Source organism: Neodiprion pinetum, chromosome 5, assembly GCF_021155775.2.
Source record: "Neodiprion pinetum isolate iyNeoPine1 chromosome 5, iyNeoPine1.2, whole genome shotgun sequence".
In the NCBI taxonomy this organism is placed as follows: Eukaryota; Metazoa; Arthropoda; class Insecta; order Hymenoptera; family Diprionidae; genus Neodiprion; species Neodiprion pinetum.
The window spans coordinates 8,489,798-8,508,486 of NC_060236.1; the positions used below are offsets into that span (position 1 = coordinate 8,489,798).

General features: G+C 37.9%; 2 protein-coding genes across 15 annotated transcripts in view; one reads left to right on the forward strand and one right to left on the reverse strand.

Annotated features, from left to right (window-relative positions):
• Positions 1 to 435: 435 nt before the first annotated feature.
• Positions 436 to 2,994, forward strand: LOC124220607 (histone H3.X-like). Of its 3 annotated transcripts, none has more exons than XM_046629763.2 (4): positions 436 to 684; positions 1,194 to 1,231; positions 1,329 to 1,504; positions 1,857 to 2,994. In XM_046629763.2, exons 1-4 carry the CDS (start codon positions 594 to 596, stop codon positions 2,026 to 2,028), a joined length of 477 nt encoding a protein of 158 aa, XP_046485719.1. In that variant the 5' UTR covers positions 436 to 593; the 3' UTR covers positions 2,029 to 2,994. The 3 variants fall into 3 exon arrangements, with proteins under 3 accessions (XP_046485719.1, XP_046485720.1, XP_046485721.1); XM_046629764.2 differs by having other exon boundaries at positions 437 to 684; positions 1,177 to 1,231; XM_046629765.2 differs by lacking the exon at positions 436 to 684 and having other exon boundaries at positions 1,015 to 1,262.
• A 504-nt stretch (positions 2,995 to 3,498) lies between these two features.
• Positions 3,499 to 18,689, reverse strand: part of Sarm (sterile alpha and armadillo motif) — a 184,499-nt gene continuing 169,308 nt past the window's right edge. For 11 of the 12 annotated variants that reach the window (XM_046629748.2, XM_046629757.2, XM_046629753.2 and 8 more), the window contains 7 exons: positions 18,130 to 18,403; positions 17,546 to 17,713; positions 9,582 to 9,683; positions 7,074 to 9,080; positions 6,027 to 6,193; positions 5,646 to 5,864; positions 3,499 to 4,967 (listed from right to left, as the gene is read on the reverse strand). In XM_046629748.2, the coding sequence (XP_046485704.1) occupies positions 5,678 to 5,864; positions 6,027 to 6,193; positions 7,074 to 9,080; positions 9,582 to 9,683; positions 17,546 to 17,713; positions 18,130 to 18,403 (2,905 nt within the window). In that variant the 3' untranslated portion in view covers positions 3,499 to 4,967; positions 5,646 to 5,677. Of the gene's footprint in view, positions 4,968 to 5,287; positions 5,326 to 5,645; positions 5,865 to 6,026; positions 6,194 to 7,073; positions 9,081 to 9,581; positions 9,684 to 17,545; positions 17,714 to 18,129; positions 18,404 to 18,689 lie in introns of all 12 variants that reach the window. The other variant, XR_006883628.2, reaches the window with a different exon arrangement.

Below are 18,689 nucleotides of genomic sequence, written 5' to 3' on the forward strand. Positions count from 1 at the left end.
TCTATGGAGCTTTCCGCGTAATTTGAAAAAAAAAAATATATTGTATCGAATTTTTTGCCAAAGTTATGAATTTTTGAAAAATATGGGAGTCTAATTTGTTATTGTTAATAAAAAATCGAATTTTGCATTATGAGATTCGCGCTTTGGCACAAAAATCTAACTCCTCCCACACAATCCACATGCCAAATTAAAAAAATATCTGAAAGATGACTGATCCGGTTGACGCGGAATAGCCCATACCAAAATAAGACTCGTTGACCAAACCAAAATAAATGCCACGAACCCAACCACAATAAACCCCATCACAAAACCAAAACAATCCCCGTCAACTGAACCAAAATAAACCCCACCAATCAACCCGAAATAAACCTCAGCCGGTAGTTGACTGTTGGGCAACTATCAATCTAGTACTTTCTATAACCATGGATAGTACGCAGTGAAATTTCAGACTGGCAACACTGGTCGCAGCGTCTCCCTACATCTCCCTATATCGCTGATCTTGCTTCGCGGTTTCGTTCGGATATATAATAATCATTTTAGCCTTAATTCTGGGTAATATTGACAGTGAGGGGCCCGTTAGTATTTATTAATGAATGAAGTGTAACTCGTTTTATCAGTCTACTCTCAAATTCCGATCTTTTATTGTAAAAGTATCGCGATGGTCAGACGGAAAAGAGCGCCAAGGTAGTAGAGAGGTTATGAACCGGATTTAAAAAATTCAAACGTTCACGACGCCGTCATTAACCCGCGAATAAGGCTTGTCCACAATTACATTATAATTAATCTGTTTTTTACCACATCACCGGTGTTATCATTGGCTTATCGTAATCTGCAATAAACCACATTTAGTTCGTCGTACGAGCTTGACAGCTCAAACCTTTTGTTAACCACAATGTCATGAATTTTTTGAAAGTGAAGTTAGTTACGTTATCGTAATGAAACATTAACGGAAAATTTGTCATTTTCCAATTTCAGAATCACTGTGATGAAATTAAATTTGAACTGTATGAGCTCATTTTGCTTGATTATGGTTTACTGAATTTCATAGAATTCTCAAGTTACGAAATAACGATTTTTTTTTCAACATTCATCGTTACAATAATGTTACTAACTTCGACATGATTGAATTTTGAAATTATAAAAATTCTACGGTTATTAACTTGAATTCAAACACAGACCATCACTGTCGTCAGCTTCATCAGTATCGAGATCAAGCGCTACACCCTCAAAGGTGATCGTCTATCTACATGGACCAATTATTTGTATGTGTTTCGATATTTCGGAAACTCTGCAACATCAAATGCTTATCATAATTTGTTCGTTTGCAGAAACATGTTAGCCCTACAAGAACGTTGGTGAATCTTCGCGCAAAAAGTGGCACTAAAGCGGTCCAAGAGATCAGATTCTTACAGAAGACGACAAAGCTACTGATTCCAAAGTTACCATTTGCTAGATTAGTTAGAGAAATTATGTTGGATTTGTTCCCTCGATTGGAAATTAACAGGTTCGTGTGTAAAAACTCATAACAACGAGCATGCGTATTATATGTAATAACTCTGATCGCATATGAATGATAAAAAATAAGTACCATCTACAGTCTCACATTACACGAAATTATACTGCATTTTTCGTTAAAATAAATGCATTCTGAATTCATAAAATGTTAGAATAGAAACTAATAATTACAATTTGTTTGGTTTTGCCTTCAGAAAAAAGTAATCCCAGGTTGGTATTACATTTCTAAAAATCAATCAACCTTGTAAATCGAACTAGCAAACTTTTAGAAAAATCAACTTCGGTGAAAGTTAGCTCCTATTAGTTACAGGAAAGTAATGTTTTTACATAATATTTTATAGAATACAAGCAAAAGCTCTCGAGGCACTTCAAGAGGCGTCAGAAATGTATTTGGTGCAATTTTTTGAAGATGCAATACTACTGTCACTCCATGCCAAACGTGTAACACTGTTTCCAACGGATATGCGATTAGTGAGAAGACTGAGGGGACGGCATGACATTGTAAACAGATGAATATAATTTCAATTCCATACGTACTTGACTGTAAATTATACTTCACTTTCGTCGAAAATAATTTAATTTTCGTGTGCGTATTAACTGAACAAATGGTCACAGCCATGCTTAAATATATTTTAGAACTAATTTTCATAAAGTGTTTAAAACTCGGCGTTTTTTGAAATCGTTTATATTAAGGCTGTTACAAAGTGATACATGTAATAGCCAGCTAGCTGAAAACTCACTGGAATATTAGATGATCCTTACACACACACACACATATATATATATATATAAGGATCATCAAATATTAAGGATGTTACAAAATGATACATGTAATAGCCAGCTAGCTAAAAACTTACTGGAATATTAGATGATCCTTACACAGATAATATATATAAGGATCATCAAATATTCCAGTAAGTTTTTGAACAGCATTAATGAATATTCTATTTCACTTTCATCTGTAGGTTGTTTCATCAACTTACTAAATTCTAGTTTTTTTGTGTCACAGATGAATAGACATAACTGAAAACGAAATTGAACTAAACATAAAGTTCATTTTAAAGCGTATGACTATTCCTTTAAGATTCCAAAGTCTCGAAACTTTGAGATATATTATACAACGGTCTTAAGGAATATTTATTTTTATGTTATTATATATTATAATAAATCGTACTTCAAGCTGTGCAACACACACGCTGTCGTACAAATTTGTCAAAACAATAATATTGTAGTAGGTATCAATCACATGTAAACGTTGTACGTGATTCAAATTGAAGGAGACTTCATTCGAAAGATGTTGAACAATAATTGTATTTTTGCGAATAAAAATTTCTTTACGAGAAACATTGAAATATTTTTATTAAAATTCTTATTTCACTCTGTGAAACTTTGGTAAAATATACACTATATATGTTTCTAATCCAATGAATAACATCGTTTCGAAGCATTACAAAATACAATGCCTATAACCATACCATTCTGGTTTTCTTTAGAAAATAACATGTAATTTATACACTTGCATATAATAATAATAATAATAATAACAATTCAAATTAATTTTGTTACATACCAAAATAATGTAAATGATACAATCTAAATTAAAATATATTTCATAATCGGGTTAGCTGCAGTAAAAACAACCGTCGTTTATAGAATAGTCCATAATAATAATAATAATAATAATAATAATAATAATAATAATAATAATAATAATAATAATAATAATAATAATAATAATAGTGATAGTGATAATAATAAAATAATAACATCAATAATAATAGTCTACTTAACTGCCTGTGAAATAAAAAGTATTACGAACAGTAATGTGAACTGTACAACAGATAATTAAAATCTAAAACATTATATATGTAATTATAATACGGTTCAGTTGGAGGAAATATAAAAAAAATCAATATCTGAAAAACAGGTTACCATTATCTATGTTATCCTAGTTCACGGTAAAATAGTGCCGAAAGTCTTATCATAAATATTCGGCAAAAAATAAATTAATAGTTGCCATTAGGTATCTAAGAAGACACTTGTTTTGTTTCTGCTTTTTTTTTTGTCGCAATTTTCATCTCAGGCACTATATTCATCATGTTAACATATACCCATATCATATCATTCCCTTTCACACTGCCATTCATCACATCGTCATAATATAATAATATACTGGAACAAAATCACACTGTGATTTACATACTTCTAATCATACTTTTCATTCTATGTATCGAGAATTAAATATACATTTATGTTTCTTTTCCTATTCGAATTACTAACTCGAATTACTGTCATAACTAAATTACGTTCAAAATCGCAAAATGTAGTTTAAACGGTAATAACAGTAGTGATATTAATATAATTAAGCATAATAGTAATAGTAATAATTAAATAACAAGTCAGTATCAACGCGTTATAAAATAAGAATTTATAAGCATTCTCCTTACTTTCGTATAAAGGACCGTACCTTATTGACACATTTGTCCATAAAGTTACGTTTCCTTTTAGGCTCAACACCGGTAGGCAGTGAGGATAGTGAGCCTTGGACTTTGTTCGGGGGTTTGTAATCGTTTGATGAAAAACTTTCAGCAGAGTCCAACCCCGCACCACAGCTCTTCGCCTTTGACAAGTTAGATTTTTCAGTACCGCTCATCAACAGTCTTTCTTTACCTGTCGACGACTCTGAGCTTACAGGTTCGGCAAGCGTCTCCTTTGTCTCAGATGCAGGTTCAGCTGTCGTCGATTCTAACAGGTCATCCATGCTCCTGGATCTGATTGTTGGTATTTGAGTTTTCAACAGGAAGCTTTTTTCATCGCTGGCTTCATCCGGAGACAAATTGTCCTGCAACAGCGATTCCTCAGCTTGCGGTTTCACCCTCAATCTCGGCACAGGCATGGGATTATTATGTATCGAAGGTCCAGATACACAGCCAATCGTTGCTTCTCCACAGATGTCAGAATCTATTTTTTTATTGTTGCTAACAACTACAGATTCTACAACTCTGTTTTCTTCACCGTCCAAAGAAGATTCGGCGCTATTTTGGGAAATTCTGTCAACGGTTTCTACCGATTCAGCTGTATCTGAAAATCCGTCCAAACTTCTTGATCTGGGCCTACACTTCTCCTGGTTTTCTTCCGTTCTTGCAGCCTCGGCAAAGGATTCTTCACCCTTCAACACTGATCCCAAACCATCCTCATCTAGCAGACCATCCAGACTCCTTGATCTTGGTCTTGGAACTGGTTCTGGGGCTGCTGGGACAGGGAGAATTCTCTGCTTTTCCTCTTGATCAAGCAGTTCCAGTGATCGAGATCTTGTCGATGGAGGGGGAGGATGTCTCGGGGGTCGACGAGGTATCGAACTTCCTCCCGGACGTGTATGAACAAATTTTAGACGTGGAGATGTCGGTGGAAGACCCATCAGCCAGCGAGATGGACTTGACGATTTCCGAAGCCTGTAATAGCAGTTGAAGAAGAAAAATTTAGGTAAACTTAGAAAATCGTTTTACAGCACTAATACAACATTAATAGTAAACAATAAACCATAATTAAGTAGATGAATGAAAAAGTGTCAAGCAAAAACAAGCATATCATAAGTACACCAAAACTGTAATCGTGTTTTGAAAACACAGATTAATGCAAAAATACCACTAAACAGAGCTGCAATGTAGAATAGTTCAAAAGTGAGGGTTGAAAAAAATGGTGAAACAAATGATCAATCTAACATGGCCACTAAAAATTTAGGTAGCGAAAAACAATTTATGATTAAACCAACCTAATCATGTTAGTCTTGATGCAAAGTCTATTCCTGGGCTGCATGAAAGAAAGAAAAGACAATCATGTGGTTAGTAATCTTCCAACTTTGTTGTTAGCTGCCTCACATTCACTCATTAGCAAATATCCAAAACTTGTTATTCATACGCAAAGCGTTATTACGTTTTGCTGTATTATTTCAAAAGAATATTACTCAAGAACATTGTAATCAAGCCGTGTATTTGTTAGTAGTATCACCAGTATATTGCAGAAAGTAATTAGTAGATTTTGAAGCGAAATTAACGATTCCAAGACAGATACTATCGAGTCAAATGTGCGGGCGAGCTGATATTCATATATAAATTGAAGTTGATTCTCACCTGTTGGGTATAGCTGTGGGGGGGCCATCTAGTCAATCTCTACCATTTATCGAGTCTTTGTCACTTCCGCGACTTTCATTGCTGTGCATTCGCTGATAACTGGGTTGTCGTATATTTGTGCTAGCCGGTGTGCTTGGCTGAGTAACATCTTTGGATGCCAAACTTCTTGGTATGCCACTAGAGAGGTCCGACCTCATAGGAATTTCACCGCGCATAAACCTGCGTTTGTCAAATTAGAATAGGAAAATTAGTGGAATGAAATGACCATCGCTTATGTTTGAGCAACTACAATTGTAACTGTATACCTATTACCTATATAATAAACTATCGAATGGAGTTTCACATCACAGAAATATTACTAATAGACAATTATTATCGCACCTTTCTAGCTTGTCTACGCAAGCATCTTGGTAATCGTGTATCCAACGGACACCATTGAAGTGACATACTGCCCTCATATCTTCCGGAAGGTCTTCTGGCTCTGGCCATTGAAAATTATCTATTATGGGAATGATGTTGCAATGTGATCCTAGGGCTGCAACGATTTCCTGTTGAGAAGAAAAGCACATATTCGCTATTAATTATATGATCATCCACAGTTGTGTGGAGTGTCTTATGGCTTCAATAATATGAGTTCAAAGGTTTCGTGAGATTTATTGAAATCTGAATAAGTATTTGGAACAAATATAGGAACGGAGCCAAACAAGAGTGCGCAGAAACAGTTCTCTATCAATAAATGGCCATAGGTCAATTATGCGAATAAAAAAATACGAAGAACTTATTGCAAGCTAGGAGGCTTTAGTTTTTTCACATGGAATCAATATACTGCAAAAGATACAAATAGGATATTTAAAATTAAATATGGCCCAATGGGAGTAATAAATTTTTCTGCCACCAGATGTCGCCACATTTCCGTTCCCAATAACTTTTACAAACTAGATATAATATTGCCTATGATGACATTTGTAGATGCGGAAAAGGGCCAGATGTTATTGACCATATTTTTTGGCAATGCGAATTATATGAAAGTCAAAGAAATAATATGTTGAAAAAAAAACGTAAAATTGAATTATATCAACCCTATTCCGTAGTTTCGTTTTTACAAGTATAGACCTTAACGTTTAAAAAAGAGTGAAATTATTACGCGTTCTTGTTTACTCTACATTTACGAATTTTCATATACTTGATTTAGAGATAAGAGTATCTAATCATATAAATAAACTTAAAATTGTACTTCAATACGCGCCAATGTTGAGCGTTGTTGTACGGCAAAGTGGCCTATATAGTTGAAGCCAACAAAACAATACTGCTACTACTACTACTAGATTTTACAATTTTTCTTCGAAAAGAACGAACTTCGCCGTATCAATTTTGGAACTATATAAGTGGAATCTTGTAGTATCATCAATCAATGTTGAGTTTACTTACCCTGTGTACCCAGTCTTTGCATTCGGTATCCTGTATACATCGCTCCAAAGCGTTGGGTGTGAGAACAAGTAGGAAGTGTTTCGCCTGTCTGATACTTTGAAGAAGGTTATTGTCAAATTTCCCAGCCTCCAATCTCTCGACGTCGATAAATACGGAGAATCCCCTGAGTTGCAGATGGACCTTGAGTAGACTGGCGAGTTGCGACCCGTTGGATCTTCTATAGCTGACAAAAACATCGAGAGATTTGTCTGGCGACTCGTCACCGGACGAATTGAATATTCCAAGATTATGTGGCTTGTTTTTGATCGCTTCGAGTATCATGAGCCTGTGAATGCTGTTAGCGATACCGCACTCGTTCTGAAGCTGATCCTCGGACAAATTACCGATCGAGTCCTTGTCGACGCCGGCATTAAGCATCGCGTATGTATAAATCGAAAACTCTGGTCCAATGGATTCAAGGAAACTGTTCAAGTTCCCGGTGTCCCTGCTGCTGTAGTCGGCCATTTTTTTCAAATTTTGAAGCTCCCTGGTGAACCTCCTCCGCCTGATGCCGTTCGTCAATCCGATGTCCTCGATCAGATTCGACTCCGTAAGCTGTAGGAGGAGATCGCCGTCGACCCTGCTCTCGACGAAGTTCAGGGCATACTCGGCAAATCCGATCTGTTTCACCCACTCCCTGACGTCTTCGGTGGACCAAAGGGGAACCTGCTGGCTGAGCTTATGGGGAATCTCCTCACCGATGAGCCTCAGAGCCTGAACGGCGTATTTCGACGCAACGGCGTTAGGGCAGCTGGCGACCTTCTTGAGAGGTTCGATGGCCCCGATCTCGCGGAATATCTCGGTGTTACCCTGCTGTTTCTTGATCCCAGCCTCCATGCAGAAATGGAAGGCAGCAAGATTCCTGGCCTCCTCTCGTTTCGAGCTCAGAACCGGGACGAGTCGTTCGAGCCAGTTCTTGCTCTGCCCGTGAGCGTGGGCGAGATTCGACTTTGCAAATTCGTAGGGATTGTGCGACGTTACGAAGGGCTCGACGAGGTCCAGGGTTCCGGACTTGAGTACCGCAGCCTCGATCTCCTTGTTCGCAACGAGAACCGCGATGGCCAGACAGGCGTAGTACTTGATGTTATCGTCGGTGTGAAAGGCCAGTGGGAACAGCCACATCGGTACCTTCCTCTTGATCATGGCCTCCTGGTTCTCGGCGCCGCCGTAAAGCGAGAGGTTCGCCAAGGCCCCGGCACAGTGTCTGAGTGTCTCGACGTCGTTCTTTCGGCACTCGAAGAGCACGGCGTCGAGGCCGCCAAGCCTGATTACGTCGCTGCAGGTTCCCTCGCTGTGCTTGAAGAGGTGTTCCAGTATCCCGGTGCCTACCCTGGAGTGGTTAACCGAGTTCGCGTTCTTGGTACATACGCATGCTACGTTGACGACCTTCTCGAGTCCATTCTCAACGACGTGAGCTCTGTTCTCGTTCGTTAAACATTGTTCCAACAGCCTCGCGGATGAGAACTGAAGCTCGATATCTTGGGCTATGCAATTTGACATGAGCATGTCGAGACCCCCCCGATTCCTCAGGGTGTTGCACAGCGTGTAGCCGAGGTCGTGACCGTGGGTAGGAACTGCCCATGCCTTCCGGATGATCTCGCTAACTCTGTTCAGTAGCAGCGGCGCGTTTGCGTTCTTTCCATCGCTGGCCTTCAGCCGCTGTACCAGAGTGTCCAAAAAGCCAGAGTACTTCGCTTTAGCCCGCTCAACGTCCTGAAGATTCGAATTTGATGAGAGCACGTCAAGGTCGTCCAGTGGCAAGGAAAGGAGCTCGTCTTCGGCGGGCCTCATGCCGTTGTTCATCAGCTGGTTAACCGCCGACGTGGCCGACGTGATCGACGCCTTTGAGCTGACCCCCTTCGACGCTATCGTTACGCTCGATTGCGAACTAGCCGCCATGTGCTTCTCGTGATTATATATACCCGTCGACGTCACCGTCTGTCTCTGCTGCTGAGCTGCCATTGCTTTCTGTAGGAAGAAAAAAAAAACCAGTGAGCAAAACACGCTGATATTAGACGCGTAAACAAATTAATTCGACGGTCGTTTAATCGACAAATTACTAATTCAACGCTACCAAAAAGACATTATTTGTACAGATAACTGTATTATACAAATGAGATTTCCGACGCCGAACTGGGAACTTTTGCGTTGATTACAGGAGTTAGATTCAGGATTTAAATCAGAGTATCTACGAACAGGAAAAGTACAACGCACAACGATTTGAGAGTAGGTACTATATTGAATTTTTGTTACTCGGCCAAATATTTTTTCAAAGTATTCTCGCGGAGTGATACGTATAGTATATAAATAAACGCGTCCGAGATTTGAAACGCATTTACAATGTGCTTACACGTTTCCCGGTAGTTTGAGAATAAATTATTCGTATAATGTAGACCGTTACAGCAATAACGATAATGAAATTGAAAATATTCAGCCAAATAACAATATGCTAATATTTTAAAATCTTACCTTTTCCGAACTATACGAATCGCTCTGTACTTTCATCGTCGATGCGGACATGTTGTTGCTTTCTTGATGCGATAGATCACCAGCCTTAAGACTTCGTTGTTCCTGCGTAAAATGAATAAAAAGGAAACGAAATTAGATTAAAAAATTGTTACGTTAATTTTCGGAATACGTGGGAAAAAAGTTGCTGAGCTGCTGCTTGAAACGAACGTTTCACAGTCATTCAATATTGACGCTCTGCTGAGCGATATCGCTGGCAGTTTTTTTTTCCGCGCCTTGAATATGAAACGAAATAAGGAATAACAAAAATAAAACTGCAGATGTTTATAGCTCGGAAATATATTCACGAACTTACGTCGGCCGAGTGCTGAGTGCTAAGATTATAACAGCCGCAATGCGGATTTAAAAAAATTTTCATTTCTCTCATTTGGTACTGGTGGGAACGGTTTCATTTGAATTTCGAACGTCTCCTGTTTCGCGGGGTTAAATCGACGACATAAACGGAGGGTGAATTTGTCAGTGTTTAGTGAAAACAAAAATACAAAATGAAATAAAATATCAACGATTCGTAAGTGCGTGTATGTGAAAATTATTTCCGCAGTAACAATGACTGCCTGTAATTTCTGTATTAAGAAAAATCTATGAACAGTTTTAAATCGTTACAATTAGTTCAGGAACTAGAGAATAAAAATGTATAGAAAAAAATTACTCGACAAGCATGAAGTTGTGCAAAAAGCAGAATAAAAAAAAAAAGTTTGAACACTATTATAGAATTGTATACAGACGTTTACGAAAGATCGGTGAGAGTTCAATCAATAATATTGCAAATTGTTAAGGTCGGTAAATAATCAACACCGACACAATTAATTTTTGCCCATGAAATTACAACGTATCAATGAGATAAGGAGAAAGAGAGAGAGAGAGAGAGAGAGACGATACACTTCCGCACTAGATTCTGTATATCCTTTAAAAACACTCGTGTGATTAAGCGATCGAACCGAAAATTTTTTTACGCGGCTTGCATGAAGGATGGAAAAATGACAGACGCGTGCGACTCGATGCGAGCAACTAAACGTTCTGGCAGAAAATATCTGCAAGACCGAAACTTTTCCGCGCATGTTGAGAGGCACTCATCATGGGTTATGATGACGTATGCTATGCTAAATATACCTACGAAATAGTGACGTGTCGTCGATTGCCGCGTGTTTCGTATTCAAAGCATTATAATATATACGTGTACACATACCATATATATTATTTTTATGCAAACAAGTTATTTTTCACAATAATCACGTAGTGAATAATTTCATCTCGAAAGCAAAGATCGAGAATCTTCCGTACACGAAGCGTGCGCCGTAATCGATCGATCCGTGGATAAAAAAAATCCTGAATTTCTTATGTCTGAAAATATTCGCACGACATCCGATACGCGGGAGGAATCGACGGTTATGGTACCATTGATCCGTTAAAAAATCTAAATATCATTCCGCCATTTTGAAAAGCAAGTTGATTTAAAATATATGTCGGTAATCGTCATTGCTTCTTCGGATTCAAACTCGAAGCTGGTAACGCAAGCTTCTGGTAGACGTGCACCTGGTTCGATCTATCGAACATGTGCCAAAAGCCAATCTTGTCAAAGGATGTAAGACGTATATATAGAACTTGGGAAAATTTTACGCGGAAAGTGTTATTTTCGAGGGTCTCGTTTAATCCAGATTTCTCGATGTATCAAGTATCGCAGTTTTATGATTCCCAGACTTTTTCCGAGTTTCCGCGAACGCTAACTTTTCGTTAGTTTTGCAGGGATTATAAATTTCTCATTGACCAATTTTCAACATATTATTCCCACAAAACTAACCTGATAAGATTTTCAATTGTGAACACAGAGAAGAGTTATAATAATTTCGTAGAGAGAAGAGTGAAATTTTCGCATGCTGATCTCAGCGTTTGATTTTAACTGTGTAAAATGATACGCTACCAGAACAGTAATCGAAAAATATGTAACAATAATATGAAATTTAATTGTAACTGATTTCGATTTACATCCGTATATACAGATGTATAATGGAAACACAGAATTGCTTTCAAAAGAAAATCAAACCGTCTTTAAATTCTGAATAATATTTATACCTATACATAAGACTTACAGAAAGAGGTTGAGAAAATTTTTGCCGACGCAAAATACCACGATTCACTGGCCAAGGCGCACTCATGTCGTAAATTTGAATAAACTCCGCGGTTTATAAGTATTTACCGCAAGATAGCACGGTGTAAAAATCAGCACAGGAAGGATTGAAGGAAAATCACGATATAAAACTCAATAATCATTTAACATTCCAATCAGATCGCGATGTTAAACAGAACTTTGAAAGGAAATTCGTATTCACACATTATAAATCTCCGTAAAGAAGGAAGTTGATAAAATTTGTTACCACTACTATCACTCTTAAACCGCAAACACTCGCGTTTTCCAGTTTCGACGAAATCTCTTCGTACTTGCTCAGTGTTATAAACGCAGAATAAGTTAAATTGAATTTTTTAGGATTCTATAATGTATATTATGCATATTTATATTCCCTACAAATGTGATTACAGTTCTACTTCAAAAAGAAAAGCAAAGAATAGAATGTGATTAGATTAACAAAACGAAATTTCTCCTCGTTAAAATTTACGGTAAAATGAAAAATAAAAACGAAACTTTATAGTTGGTTAGAATTTGAAAAAACTATGATGAAATCGGTACGAGTAATAAAATATGGAGAAAGATGGAGCGGAGTTAAAAATATTATCGGTAACTGAAAAAAAAATCTTCCGTATTTATTCTAGATCCACGTGTCGATGTAAGATAAATTTTTCCTTTTCTATCGCGACGCGAAAACGGAGTTACGAAAGCTCGCAATCAGCCAGTACGGGAATCGTCGATCACTCTGTTCTGGCGAGTCTAGCCGCGACGCCTGGCGTCGGATGTTTAATTTCGTCGTACATGTTGCGTGTTATAACCCTAGCTAGAAGAACAGCGGAAGCTCTGCAGAGCAAAGAAAGACAGGATAGACGTCCACGTGACCATCGAACCGTCTGCCAATAACAACAAAGCGTGTCTCTATACAAATTTCCCGCCATCAATGCTGCCCGCGTGGGCGTCGTGACGCCGATCGTGGGCACAGGTGGGCCAACAACCGCGTACGGATTTGGGCTGAAAAACGAAATAGCGATGAACTTTGAAAAGTGGAAATGAGCAGGGATAAAGGAAGAGAGGGAAAGAGAGAAAGAGAGAAAGTTCAAAGAAAACTGCTGGAAATTACAGGGGGTAACAAAAATTGTGGCAATATTTTTCAGCGAATGATTAATGAGTCTCCTAGGAAATCGCATTGATCTTGATTCTTGACCCGAGGCCTTGAATCGCCGGAGCACGGTTACTAATATTGCACCAATTGGCAACGAACCCAAAATTATTCTATTTCCGTCATTTCTCAGTCACGTGGGTTGTACACGACAAACGTTACGTATTCACGGTTCACCGAATTTCGAGACTTGCTTGCTTTGCGTTTTTAGACAGCGTGATAGCAGCGCCAAAAAATTTTCAAATTTGTCATCTAAAAACGAGTTCCGTAATTTTTCGACATCTTTTTTTCATACGTTCTGCGTCATCCGCGTACACGATGAATTTTTGTATTGAATTTATCAATCGAAATTTACTCGTATTATCAAATATTTCTAGCAAAATTTAACGAGATCCGTACTTCTTTGTTCACTCTATCGGTTTCTATTTGTTTTTTTAAATTTATTTAATTGAGGAATAAATATACGGAGTCGGTAGAATATATAAAAAATAATATTAAAATAGTAAAAACAAGCATGCAGAGACGTTAATTTTCCTCACGAGTGATTTACGAGAAGTAATAGAATAATGAAGTCCGCCGTTGATTTCATTCTTTTTTTTTTTTCACTTCTCTTTTTCCATAACATGAAAATATTATGACTCGGGTAGGCCACGCAAAATAAACGCGGTTGGCTGAAGTCAATTTTAATCGATTAATTAAAATAGAATATACCGACATCTGCGTGTATCCGTATGCAGACAATTTACGAGCCCCCTTAAAAAAAGTATTACGTTTGTATACAGTGCAACATCATCATTGTGTGTTTATAAGTTAGGCTGTATATCACTTTCAGAAATTTATAATTATTGCTTCTACAGGTTCACCAAGTTACACAGACACGATATCACAATGTTATTAATTCTGGTCTTTAATGACTTCTAAATATTTCTTCGATACGTTATTAAGATCATTTCAAACAAATGATACAATTGTTGTCAAGTCTTTCAAATTCAAATGAAAAACACGTGAAATCTTCACTTTCTATCGAATACATGAAATATCTACATTTTTATCAAACACCATTTTTCCTAGCTGTATTTACGTTAGTTTAAGGTCGCAAGGTACCTGAATTCGAAATATCTTTTGTTTACTAATATATTGAAGCTAACTTTCACGTGCATATTTCTGTTCTGAAAATAAAGCTTCTCCCCAAAATTGAAGCAATTCGAAGCATCATTCACTGAGTTATCACGGATAACGTTTCTAAATACGGGAAAAACTGGAGCGAAGAATTTTTCGGGCACGACAGATTGGCGATAATTACAAAGAGTGCATTTGCTTTTGATTTTAAATCTTCTGCACTCTCATATCAGCACTTTGCATAATTTTCGACATGTCCTGTCCTTCGGAATGATTCCTACTTTGCCTAATTTCGATCACTTATTACATACCCCAGGCTTACATCGACCGTTGAAAATCGTAAGAATTTTCCGACGAGCTTGTAGAAAGTTACACTTTTCACACGAGGTAAATAAAGCCGTTGTATCAAATTCCCGGGGTCTGAGTGACGGGAAAAAACCCCGTGTGAGCCTCACGAGCTTGAGACTCATCGCACACTGACTGACTTACAAAGCAACCTTGCATCGATCGATCCGATACTCTCTTTGCAGACGGCATTTCTCGACTGTAATAGAAACGGGAGAACCTATCGACCTGGGGCAGCGACGTCGACAGCGACGGCGTCGTCCTGACGGTGAATCACGCAATCCTGCGCTGCCAGCTCCTGTTATCCTGATACTCCAGAATGTCTGACTAATTGTAAGCGGAGAGCTCGTCCTATTGGATCGGTAGTCCGGTCCGGGTGGTAATAAGATTTTTAATTTTTACTTGGGTCGGGGGTAAAAATGTAGGAGGATTGGAAAATAGAAGGGACATCGTTATCAAATTGTTAAAAGCGCGAAGATCCATTTCATAGAGAATATTCAAAGTCAAAGTATAGATAGAAAGGTTTCTATATTTTCGTTTTTTCTGCTCTGACTTAGAATTACCTACATTTTAAATTTTCGACACTCCGACTTTCCATATTTTGAAATTTTGTAAAACACACAGCTCCGTCTTTGAAAATTTGATAATGTAACCTTTTTATTTTTCAAATTTCCCACATTTGTACTCCTCAAGTCCCGTCATTTCAAGCTCTGAGAATAAGGGAGAACGTCAATTTCTTTTTTACCCTTCCACTTGTATTTTCAAAATCCTAACAGTTTTTCACAGTCTTATACATTTCTTTACACGAAGAAAAGTGAGGGAAATTTCTTGTTCATTCAAAGACTGCGGGAGCGGTAATTTGATTAAATAATTGAGGGATATTGAAATTTACAAAAATATCTAGCGAAAATTTCAATCAAAAAATTGAAAAGCTATGTTTTCAAAATGGAACTGCAACAATTTTGCAATACAAATAAAAAAGAAACAAAAAAAAAAAGTCTGAGAGCGAGGTTGCATAATTTTTTTAAAACACTTTCCGAGCTAAGAAATTCGCGAGAAAGATGCGAAACTCAACCCAATTCTTACCTACTGTTTCACATAAACCGATTTGTAAGAACTCGAGAAACCCGATACTGGCGTTGAAACTTTGGATAAGATCAATTTTCAATTTTTGAATTACCGTTTTTGAGCAATAAATTATGATACAGTTTAAATTTCATTCCGTACCAGGAGTACATCATTTTCAAGGACTAAATGGAAGAGTGGCTGGCTTATATATATAATATTGTATATATGTGCATATGTATCCACGCACAGATGTATATCTATATGAATGACTAGGGATATTATGTAAGCTACTACATACAAGAGTATCGACCGGCTTGGTGTTACACGAGGAAATGTACACACACATACATGTACGTTTAAATACAGAGGACGAGGTATAAATGTATGAATTTATTTCGTGGAATGTTTACCTTGAAAAATAAACACACCGAGAGACACACTCAAACTTATTAAGTGCGTCAATACGTTAGCATAAAATAACATTGTCGCATTAGCATGTAAAACCATCCCGTTCGTCCAAAGATTTTTGATGTACGTACGTAGATATGTATATGTTTTTGTATACATCGAGCATATTTTACGCGTTTTTTCATGCGTGGACCAAGTACCCGTTTCTATGACGGTCAAGCGAGCCTGCGAATGCGCGTGCGTGGAGTGATGAAAAGACTACTTTCAACTCCTAGGAGTCAAAAGTGGTCTTTTCTGTACTGCGCGCACGCGCTGTGGCAAACAAATCTAATATTACGAGACCCTAACCTCAATTTCGTGCTTTCCGTAGAGAAATCGTCAATGCTTGTGCGTACGTGTACAAATATGTATATTTATTTGTAATCCGCTAATTTAAATTTCACATTCCTAAATTTGGCGAAAAGTATATTATAATATATAAAGTAAACAAACAACGCGGACGACACAATTGTGTGCCGGGCTAATTTTAAATTATGGTGAACTATAGTCTGAAGGACTGGTGCAAAGAAAGTTAATCAGTTCGCGTGACGGAATAATAGAAGAGGGAAGGGCGAGAGGGTGAAAACGCGACTGTGATATAAATCTCTGTCCACTGGTGGGCTAAATCTACGGAGGGAAAAAATCGTTCGTTGAAAGGGTTGGTCTCTCATACTTCAGGGATATGTGATTATGAACCGCATGTTACCTTTTCCAATTTTCATTATCCTCCCCAACTTTCCATATCTTCATCATTTATTATCGTTACGCTGCCGGTAATTCGTCGAATTTCTACAAATTTATTCAGCGAGATTCAATTCCGAACAAAGTAAAATCTGTCCAATATTTTTATCATCGCGATGTTTCAAGTGTTAACGTTAATACTGTTTTTATTCCGTTAAAATTTCACAGAGGGATGAGATTTTGCGGGATGAGAGAGAAAAAACACCAGAGGGTGAATGAAAGTGTGAGAAAATATAAATACAAAACAAAGCAACGAAAGAAAGGGAAAAATTCACCAATCACGTTGAGAAGCACGCGAGTTGATGTGGGTGGTACCAGTAAATGAAAATTTGACAGGTATTCTACATGCCGGGAGTATTTTTTGGCACGACTTCAACTATCCATCCGAGAATGAGTCACTGTGTATCGTATTATAACATTATTACACGTTATACATACAACAAATCAGCGAAAAATTAACCGCATGTTAAAAATCTACGTGTACACATATAAACGAATACATGTATGTCGTATAGGCTGTACGTTTTCTATAACAAATGGCATGCTGTATAATAACAATAGTCTACCTCTAGTTACGCGATAGGAAAACCACCTACTCAGTATGTTATATTTCAGGATTTACGCAGAACTGAAAAATCCGGATTTAAAAAATTCTGAATCAGCGAGTAGCAGTTTGTCATTAAGGCGAATTTAGATTGTTGATAAAATATTGCAGCAAAAATATTTACAATCAGATGAAAATGAAGGGGGCGCAATCGAACGGTAGAGCAGAGAGTAAAAAATAGTACCCAAATATGTCGTTCTCCACGAAATTCCATAGCATTTTCACTTCATTGAGTTTGATTCATTAATTTTCTAAATAAAATATTCAAAGCAACCAAAAAGAAATAACAATATTGCACTCACCCTCGCCGAGGCGACGCTTTTTTCTGCCGAGACGCCATCAAGCTCGACTCTCGCCCTGGCGACTGTAGCTGCGCTTTGCTCCTTGTAAGAAACGTCACCAGCTTGAAGTGCCCTCATCTCAGCGCTATTTTCTGTAGCTTTTTCCGCGCTGAAACCGTCGGTCACGACCTGTCGTAAAAGGAAATTAGGAATTAACAAAGGATACCATCAATTTTACGAACCCAAAATCCACTCAACAGTTTATTGGGATGGATAGACGAGCACGCTATGTTGACATTACGTCGAAACATCTTCACGATTGGACGGGAAAAATTGAAAGTCACTGGTACAGTTTCTGATCATTCGAGACTAGTTTCGATGGTTTAATGAATGTAGAAATTCAATTTCCGAACAATTTAAAACAATTTTAATGACCTAAGAACCGAGAAAAGTTGTTCTAAAACCGTTACAACTAAGATCGTATCACTTGTCGGAATGAATGAAATTCGAACGGATCAGAAATTTGAACAACAAACTTGATGTGCTTTTTCAGAAAAAGGTTGTGAATAGGAAAAGGCTACGAGGAGACTCGATATCTTAATTACCTTCGTTTTTGAGGCGCTGGTCATCTTCTTTTGCTCGAATTTCATGGTCTCCGGACCGGCTGGAATGATGGACATGCTGGTCATGGTGGGCATGTTGGACATGCCCATGGGCTGGTTCATGTTGTGAAGATTACCCAACGAGTTGAGAGAGTTTAGCTGCTGGGAGGGCGAGCCACCTGTCAAAGTGACCGTGCCTGTGACTGGAGGCGGCGTGTCCGGATCCGGAAACGTGACCAGAGGCTCGGAGAGGTTTTCATCGGTGCCACTGCCGTCTCTGTGAATCGGAAAAGGGTGATAATGATAAGTTGGTATCACTGTAGGCAACAATGCGGCGTGAATTTTTAAATACTACAATTTGGTGTAAATCTAATCCAATCTGATGTCAAGATTTGGAATTGACCACAAATGGTGTTCAATAGTTGTCCACATCAGCCAATTTTGGTCAATCTCAACACCGTCATTTTTTACAGCGTAGGTGGTGGATGAACGGATGACGAATGGATGATACTTTATCACGAGTAACGAAAAATGGTTATCCGGTAATGGTTAACTTTAGGATT